This window comes from Morone saxatilis, unplaced genomic scaffold (genome assembly GCF_004916995.1).
Source record: "Morone saxatilis isolate NCDOM2014 unplaced genomic scaffold, NCSU_SB_2.0 Contig20, whole genome shotgun sequence".
In the NCBI taxonomy this organism is placed as follows: Eukaryota; Metazoa; Chordata; class Actinopteri; family Moronidae; genus Morone; species Morone saxatilis.
In genome coordinates this window covers 19,312,999-19,323,040 of record NW_023339763.1, presented here as the reverse complement: position 1 = coordinate 19,323,040, position 10,042 = coordinate 19,312,999, and the positions used below count along the sequence as shown (strand labels likewise).

Sequence of the window (10,042 nt, the reverse complement as noted above, 5' to 3'; positions counted from 1 at the left end):
TAGTAATAATAATAAAAAAATAAAGAGTGCAAGGCCAGACTTTTCATAAATATCAGCTATGGTATAAATACTTCTCCCCAGAGGAAAACGGGTTGAGAGAGTATTAATCGACAAATTATGATTATGCAGCTTTCTGCGATGCATTTCGAAGAGGTCAGCCTCAGACACTTAACAATTCCTCCACTCTAATATACTACAGTTAATCTGATATGTAGCTGCATTATAGTATTTTGGTAAAGTTTGAGGCTGGAAGGTGCCACACAGAGCCAAAGTGGCCTTATTCACTCTCCGGAATTGAACAGGAAGTGCAGTGGTTTTTGGCAGAGCTTGGGCGATTAAGTAAGTAGATGCTCAAATGAACTGCTTTACCACACAAGAGTAAGACCACCAAGGTGTATTGTTATGCAAGTGGCAACACAGAGCAAGAAGGACACACAGTTTTCCCACTGAATCTCTGTGATTGTTATTCTACAGAGAAAGTCATTTTAAACAACTACTGAATCTCTAATAGCTAAGCAAGTTGTTTCTTCATGCTGTTCAGCTTCAAAGCCAAGAACACCAATTCATCACCGCGCCTGAGCATTTATCAGCACCAGTGTGGCCCCACGACAGAAGATTACCACACCGTTGGCAGCCAGACTTTAATGACATGGAAACTGACCAACTCCCAACAAGCAGGCTATTCAACAGCAGACCAGTCAGGGGAAACCAACAGACTGCAACGCACACTTTGGCACAGACAGCTTGTTTACGTAAAAGAGGAAGGAAAAAATATGCGTTGCGCCTAAATACTGCAAGCGCTGCTCCGCGCCTTGGGAAAGGAGAAGGGGCAGAGCGGAGGCGGCGTGAGCCAGATGCAGATAAATTTAGAGATCTGGGTGTAGGTACATCTGGATGAATCAGACAGGCACCCATGGGCGGTTTGTCACAAAGTGTTTTTCATCACGATAATGCTGACAAACAGGCAGACTGACTGTAAACAACCTATTTTTCTATTACATAACACATTATGAATCACAATAACAGGCGCTCCTTAGCCAAAAGCCTGGAGACATTTAATACTTTAGAATTTCCTTCAAACTTTAAGAAACATGAACTGATCCAGTGGTAATGTTTGCTTTAATCTCAACTGCTTTGGCCTTTGCTGAACGCCATATAAATGTGTGTGTTGCTTACACGTTTAAGCTGCTGTGGTATGCCTGCCCTTACCTTCATTAAACAGTTCGATGAAGTCCAGGGCATGTTTCAGGATTACCCTCATAGCTTCAAAGATGTTACTCCTCAATACACCTTGAGGCTGAGGACCCACTTCCAGACCTGCAACAAAAACCAAGGACACACAAGACACATTTGAACATGTGATACTATTCTCTGCCGACTGAATGAATGCCTTAGAAATATCTTAAATACAGGCCATTGTTCCCCAGAGCAATTTGGCTGGACTTGAGAGACTCACCAACAGGGTGCTTGGCAACAGAGCGTGAAGTGGAATATTTCAAAAGAGGATGTTCATTGAGCAGAACGAGACAACTGGCTGGAGCGATGGCTTTCTGCAGCACAAAATCGACAAAAAAACAAGATCTCAGCTGCAGACGCAAAAACACTCCTTAACACAGTCACATCATGCTACACATCATCCGGCCGTCTCAAGCAGACCTAACTGTGAGTGACTGCTTTGAGGTTTTGCTCGACTGAACGGAAAATTAAATCTGCACCGACTCACAGCGGAGCAAACGTGACAAGTACAATAACAAAGAGAAACACAATGACCATGTGCATGAATCAGGTTTAAGTTGGTAGTCGGTCATTCTCAGCACGAACAGCAAGCAGTGATTCTTGTCTCCGTAAATTATCAGGAGAAGTGTTGTCATCCCTGTGGGCCTTCAACATCAGAGTAATGGGTAGAAAACTATGATCTCCCGAGTGGAGTTTAAGCTGTCGGAGATTCAAATAATAGAAGATTGTTTGTTTTTATCAGTTTTGACCGAGGTCTCTGAATCAGTGTGGTCACCTGAATGGACTCTATACTGTATATGAAATGAAAGAAAACACCATAAGCCAGTTTCCCACAGGAAAGGATGAAGTGGAGTCCTAAAAACGCAGGCTATTTTAAAGGATATTTCTACTGAATTTTGCCTTCAGACAAGGACATGGCAGTCCACCAGACAGGCTCTAAAATCATGACTGATGTTTCAGCCGGAGACAGCTTCTGAAAAGTCAGCCAGAGAACTGAAAACTCACCAAGAACATCACCAAGCCAAGAAAATGAAGTTCTTAAATTAATGATTGCCTTGATTGATTGTGTTACCTGGGCTGTGTAAGTGATTTTCTGAAGTCGTCTTCATCATTGTTTCTCGTGTGGTAGCATTTCTGTGTTTCTACCAAACGGTTAAAAAAAAGTCCCATAAGATTCTCATTGCACACCTCTATTGCTTCCCAAGGTCACAAAGGAGCTAGTTGGCTTTTTTGTCCGCTCTTTTCCTCCCTGGGTGAGGCTTGCAGGACTTTTGTTGCTTCTTGTTGGAAGAGCAAGAACAAGGAACCAAGACATAATATATATCTAGTTTAAGTATAGTAACCAAGATTGGTGAGCATCTTTCACTGTATTGTCAGCAAGTGAGGCTTTTTGGTTTTTTGTAATAAAAGCTATTAAAAACCTGATTCTTCAGGAGACGTTAATACTGTCTGCACTTTTTTATGGACATCCCTGAACATCGTCTTACAGGTATATAAAATCATGAATGAAGAAGGTCATCCTTCCAGATATTCTCCTACAGAGCTACCTTCGGAACTCTCTCGCTCTGGACGCGTAAGGTTCTAAATTCCTTTTAGGTTGACGTTTGTCAAAACACGTAATGTAAAGCTTGACTGATTGCATATTATTGTACAGAAGCACTTCATACCACCATTTCCACAAAAAAGGAGACCTAGAATCTGGGCTCAACAAACAATTCGAACTTTATCAAGCTATGTTGTCACTAGGCTGCTCCATCTTTGGGAAACACGTAGAAGCCGAATCATACACTTCCTCTAACATACAGGCACACTGACTGTAATGTGCACATAAAACATACCATAAATTCATAGAGGCCATAATCTTCCCATGGGTTCGGCACTTTTCTTGCACAATAACGCCCACAGAATAACAAAGCATCAGTGCAGGCACCCTGAAACTACTCCCACCAAGAGAGGTAGGATAAGTTACTGTGCCGTGAACAGTTTTACAGAAATTCAAAAGTGGTGCTCCCTCAAGGGCCGTTACGCCTTGATTATGTTATAACATCCTGAATACCGACCTTGAAGCAAAGGTGGCTCTTTGGGAGACTCTGCCACGCAAAATCGCGCGTGCCACGCCCATTGCCTTTGGCGTCAACAACACTGGTGTTTGTCGGGGAGTGTCAAAGATAACGATACGTAGTCATTATCGTGGTCCTTGGTCCCAAACAAATATCCATTGGATCTCCCCTGGCCCCTTCACTAACCTAGGCCACAGACCCCTTAGGGCAGGGCGAACATACTACCTCCTGGGCCTGCAGAAACGACTAACACACGACAATTCTTGCGAAAGGAACCAAACTATGAGATGGGTAATATTTTACACAAAGGGTATGTCAACCTTGCCTAGCTTTCAACCCTGATAACCCGTTTCAGCGCCTTATAAGTCCGGTTATCTGAGACCATGACAAGGATAGGCATATACATAACTCTGCAAGAACATAAACACTGAAAATCCCATCTTGATCAAGCGGTCTTAACCACATAGTTCACCGTGAAGGGTTACAAACGAGAGGCCTTAACAACAACACCGAAACAAAAAAACCGAGCTCGCAAAAGGCAGACGAACTTAAAGTACCATACCCAGATTTCCTTGCCTCATGATGTTTTCTGCAAAGGTACTATCGAATTGCAGCTGTCGCGTATGAGGACTTGTACATCACATCAGATCTATTCTCTTCATCGGTGTTACAATTCATGTGCGTATTAGTTATATTCTCCACTGGGATCGTGTTCTGTTATTGCCGATAACATCCATTGTGGCAAACAAATGTCCCTTCCTAGTATTATGTCCCAGTTGCCATCCTGTTTCTATTCCAAATTGTCTAGAAGAACTGTTATGTCTAAGAACATCGTTTGTCTTATAGTAAATATTTGTTAATATAATGTGTGTCTTTGTTTCTATTATATGCTGCGGTAGTTGTATTTTGTTGTGGCTATTCGTGTGTATGTTGTGTTAATGAATCTGATTTTTAAATATATTTTTATTATATACCCCTTTCCATGCTCTTTGTGTTTTATGTATGTCTACTTGAATGACCCATTTTGTATGTTGTCCGGGGTTATTACCTTGCTTCATCTTGCCCCTTACTGCAGGGCGAAATGAGTGAACCGTTTCTGCAAGCACGACGGGTAACTGAGCATTGAGAATGATGGGGCTTTGAATTTTGCTCTTAGCTCTTCTAGTGTATTTGACCAGGGTGCTCATTTTCTTTCGTTTATATAACTCCACAGTTTTAGGAATCTTCCAAGCCTACCTGTTTAGAATGGTATTGTGTTTTTATTCCACCGTATTGGTCTCCGCCCTCCTTCTCAGCGAGTCCGGCTCTTTCATAATGGACAACCAGCAGCGGTGTGAGCCGTGTCAAGCGAACTGGCTTTCTCTTGGTTAGAGATTATCGTTGAGAACTCTTGCTGTTTTCGCGCCAACCCGGTTTGACCTGGGGTTGTATTAGTGATGAATTCCTGACACTTGTTTTATGACGTATTAGATTCATTGTTTTGTATTGACCATTTAGGTACTCTGGATGTCCTCGTCGCTGTATCTCCCCTACGTGTTTCAATGGATCTAACTTTTATCATAAGATGTAACTGTCTTGTAGTGTTGTGTGGTCGCAATAAGAACTGTTGATATCTCTCTCATATCTCGAAGTGTATCTGCGAAGGCGAGAGTTGCTTGTTGTTCCTCACAGTCATGATATTATTATAGATGGGAATATTGATTTAAAAAGAGGAATGTCTCTTTGTTGGCAGCCAAAGTGAAGATGATGGGAAATCTATTTCTTCCTTTGTATGCTATATGATCTTATTGATTTGCGGTCTCTCGGCCTTAGTGTATTATCTTTGTTTGAGTGAGATTGTCTGATTACCCAGTATTGTTATATGAGTGCGCTTTTTGTAGTACTGTATTGTGCGTGTAAGATTGTATTTGTGTGTAATGACAGAAGACTTCCGCTTGCAGGGAAATTTTTCTGCATGATGGATTTGGGCGATCATTCCAAGTTGATTTACCTTTAGTTCTTATTTTGATTGTTGTAGTAGGCATACTTATTAATTCGATTATGTCATCTTTTTTAATTTCCCTAAATATAACCCCATATTCTTGATTGAATTTCCAAGTCAGTCTTCTCCTATCAGGAGTACTGTGTATGTTGAAATAGAGAGATGTAGGAAGTGGCGTATCATTAAGGACCAATATCTGATACTTAGTTATTCACGCATACTTGTCATACAGACTTGAACGATATCACTAAGATTGTTAATAAAAACTCTTGTTCAGTATGATAATATAAAGTGAATAGGCGTATGAGTAAATATAGATTGCCAGAAGATGCAATGAAATGCCTCTCGAGGCATTTAAGGATTATATAAATGTATCTGATTAATCGTTCTGTCGGTGCGAAATAGAATTAGAATGAGACAATGGTAAAGAGAGCGCTAATGAAGAAGAGCCGTGTAGAGTGTTGGTGGATTATAGTGTTCAGTCTAGAAATACTTAAGTGATTATAAGAAATCATCTGAAGGCATGGATTAAATCTGTATGTAGTATAGTGGCTATGTTCTTTGATATATTTGTTATCATACAGCGTCGATCGATTATATGACAATGTTATAGCAGAATAATTTCAGCAACCGCTTCGTTATGTAATGCACAGTCACACTCCTATATGTGTGAACACCCATATCTAATAATGTTGTGTGTCATTGTTTATCTTTCCTATACACTATAAAGTATATAACATCAGATAAATATAAATTTTATGCGTGTTTTACACTAATTTTTAAAACTTGAAGGTTTGATGTCGTACCAATTCCAATTTCGTCAGACCGCATGTTCTCTCTCTCCCAGTTATTTATTTATATATGTTTATCCTATAATTTATAAGATTCACGTTATCCAGAGTTATGTCTTGATATGCTGCACCAACTGTAATTGCGATACTTGAAAGACTCAATAGGTAATACCCCTCTCTCACACTCCTCTCCCCTGCTGACTATGTTGTATGGGATATATTGAATGTAGACTTGGGGACTCTAGAGCTCAAGAGAAAGTTAATTCCACACTCAGTGATAGAGAGAAGAAGTGGGCGCTAGAGTATTGCCGTGTGTGTGTCTCCTTTCCTCGCGATGAGTGCTAGTCCACTAGCAATTAGTCTTAGGCTTGCTCAGTGTGCTGCTGGCCGGAATTGTGCTATTTGTCTATAAATTGAACCAACAGTAGCCTCTACTCTGATAACCGACATAAATCAGTATCAGCTCTCTTATCAATAGTGCACTCATTAATGATTCCATCGTTCACATACTGAAATCCAACCACACGCTGCTGCTATCCTCTTTGTTTCTTAATTTATTTACTTCTTGGCCCTTTCGTAGTTCCGAACGTATCCGCGGCGTTATCACAATACTTGTGCGACACCATGTAACAGCATTCAAGCTATAGTCTCGCGGCTTGTAATGGCTCCACCGACAAAAAAACTGGTGGCCCACGCGCAATTACACAAATAAATAGCCATCACTGTCTACTTATCTTGCTATATATGATTCAAGGTGTAGCCTTCTCTCCTTCTCCTTCTATTCATTGGCATGTTACGCTATTGCCCGTTTCCGCGTCTGATCATGAGCGAGCACGTCAGCTCTCATGCTGCGGTTGGGAGTTGTTATCTGTAGGAGAAGAGAGTATCGTGGGGTCGATGAAGACTAGGCTCGCTCTCTGCTTGGTGAATTAAGAGTGTGTGCTGACGCGCGTGATGTGGGTAGCGTCGGAGACCAAACAAAAAGAACGTGAGTTGTAGCTCTAAAAATCGAGTGGTGGGCGGTTGCCAACGACAACGGTGAGTAGAGGGAGAAGATATACAGTGGAGAACACAGAACTATGGTCTTATGTATGTATTAGAGCAATATGAGAGGCTATTACTATAACTTACGAATTGTCAGCAAGCAGAGTGCCTTTCTAGGCGTAAGGACACAATTGTCGGCGGCCCCACACGCGACAAGCGGGGAGTAGTGAATGTGGCTGCCTATCGGTGAATTTCTAAAAGCCTGACCACACGGCTCTAAACCTGCATTCCATCGAATCCAGCAGTGACCTCCGACCTTCACATTTAATAATCTGGTGTCGATTTCGTAAACCGTAAGTCCTCTTGTCCTCGTGCAACTCCCTCCATCCATTTGAGTGAGGCTATGACAGTACAAGGCCACTGAGTAAACAGATAGACAAAACTGGGTGTCCAATGGGAACCCAAAGCCATTACCCCACCCAATTAATCTAATTACTTATACATGCAGAAGCACAGATATATGTATCTCTGCCGGACCCTCTCTGACAATCAACTCCAATCATACGTTACGTCCAACGAGAGGTTGTGTACGTTCTGTGTAATTTCGCAGTCGTCGGATTAAGAATAAGTCTGCGCTACCATACGCCACGCAACGAGGTCCGCAAGGTGAGGGGATAAGTGCACGCTGAATCGATTCACCATGCGATTTTCTCGCAGCCTACTGCCACGATCCCTCCAGACCATCAACACTCAAAAACGAAACACAATTCCTCCCACGACAGTTGCAAGAGCAAGCTCGCTCACAGCGACTCGATTGGGCCTCCAGTCTCTCAATCATTGCTGTGAAGTAACAAAGTAGAGACAGTGTGCAGCTTGACGGTCATTACATGTATGATGATTACGGGCACATCCATTACAGTAGCGCTTAAGTTTAACCTTTATACTTGACCGACATGTTTATCCTCTATACTAACAATCTAATTTCATACCATAATATAAACCTTGTTAGTTCCCTGTAGGAGCATTAGATTACTTCCTCTCTAAAATAATAAGAAAAGTGCATTAACACACACTGGAAAACTGATCAATGGGGTAAAAGCCTTTATAACAAGTACCCAATCGATCTTATGCATAGTTGAATTACTACCTGTACGCAATCTCCTTCCGCAATAAGATTCGCAATGGCCAACAATTAGAGCCCTCCTGTAATTGCAGCAGATTTCCCCATCCACCATGTACAAATTTAATAATGGCCAACAAACGAGAGCCCCCCAGTCGAGTACCTTATAGCCTTCATTTCGAAGCAACGAAATCGTTTTAAAACATGTTAGTGACCGTCCGAATCTGTTCAGTCTGTGAAAAGCCTATAAACTGTCAGGGTATCCACTAGTGTCAAGGGTCAGAGCTCCCAATGTTGTGGTATTTAGACCAGTACACATATGGCAGGTTCAGAAAACCTAAACACATGTTATAGAAAAGAGATCGGAGCTCATAAACTACATTCAGTTAACAGGCCAAACGTGATATATATCAGATCATCAGGCTGACAATATCCAGCGATTAGACAGCAACAAGACGAAGACAGTTATGTGGAAGAGGTGTTCAACATAGGTAGGAATAGGTTGGTCTGTGTGTGTTTGAGGTTATTAGTAGTTTGGTGGTTTTGTCTTGCTCTAGAGTTATATGAGCGCAGAAGTACGCTCCCGCGCAGCGCGCACTGCAAAATATAAACCCGACTATAATGTTTTATACTCACGACTATCTAGAGAGTCACTATGATTGTACAGGCTCAACCCTCCACAAGCAAAGAGTAATAGACTCTCTAGAGAATCAACAATATCAGAATCAATACGACTAGCAAACGTACTGACTTGAGAGTTTCATGATAAAAGCAGCTATTATGTCGTCACTTCCCGCAGCACCACATGTACGTCGTACGGGCGAGGCGGCGGAACCTCACTCGGGCGCCACGTAAAACGAGGGGCCAAGCACAGCTTACGCGGAACGGCTTGTGTCAGCGCTGATGGTATTTGATCAGGGCTGCAACCTCGCGAAAGAGCTGGCGGGTATTACAGTACGACGTCCCGTTGATTACACACCACAGGATGATCGCGCACTGGGTGTGCACGGCGGGTTCCACGAGCGCCTGTCCGTCGCGGTGCGCTGAACGTCTGGTGGTCGTCGAACCCTTCTCTGATGGCTTTCTCGCGCGCTGTTCTTTACACCCACAGTTCATACCGCCGAAGACGTCACAGACTGAACGCAGCATGATAGTATGCTCTTTCTCGTGCAGTCCACATTCCAGAAGAAAGTCAATCCCTCACTCTGACTGCCGTTTCAGTTACACACAGAGAGCCACATCCTTGTGATTTTAGTCAGCCAAGACCGCTTGGGCGCTGGGTTACGTTGAAGCCCTTCAACCACAAAACTTGTGCGGAATTGGGAACGCGTGTGTACTCGCCTGCGTCAGTCAAGGTCCGTGCGAGGATTCAAGTAACAGTCTCCCCAGCTGTGATGCTCTCAGGTCATCGTCACTCGTCTCAACGTATGCGTAATATCCATTTACTGCTCACAAAGACGACATCTTGAGCTGCGCCAGCCGCTTACCCCACGGCGGAGCAGCGCGGGACCTCCGAGCCTGCTCTGCAAGGGCTGTCGTACTGCGGCCGTCTAAGTCGCGCGGTTTTACGTCTACTCTGCCGTGATCTGTGTTTCATGTGAGGCATTTAAAACAATGACGACCGCGAATGGCATGACTTCGCACGACTACCTCAGCATTCTCCGAGTTTGAAAGGCCGCGTACAGAGCGTTCCTAGGGTGGAACGGTTTTCCTCCCTGTTTGATTAACTCTACAATGGTTCAAAAACAAACGAACGGGAATGGTTACCGGGTTTTGGTTGTTCCCGGTGACGTTCTACCAGACAGCGTCACGAAAAGAGTGTACTTAAAAGACACACGTCTCTCGTGTATTTTGGCATTTACCGCTGTGT

At 43.0% G+C, this 10,042-nt stretch overlaps 1 protein-coding gene across 1 annotated transcript in view; it reads right to left on the bottom strand.

Annotated features, from left to right (window-relative positions):
• aspa (aspartoacylase) overlaps positions 1 to 10,042 on the bottom strand; it is a 16,302-nt gene that overhangs the window by 2,557 nt on the left and 3,703 nt on the right. The window contains exons 3-4 of the mRNA XM_035666193.1: positions 1,457 to 1,550; positions 1,210 to 1,317 (exon numbers count right to left, since the gene is read on the bottom strand). Coding sequence (XP_035522086.1) covers positions 1,210 to 1,317; positions 1,457 to 1,550 — 202 coding nt within the window. The remainder of the gene's footprint in view (positions 1 to 1,209; positions 1,318 to 1,456; positions 1,551 to 10,042) is intronic.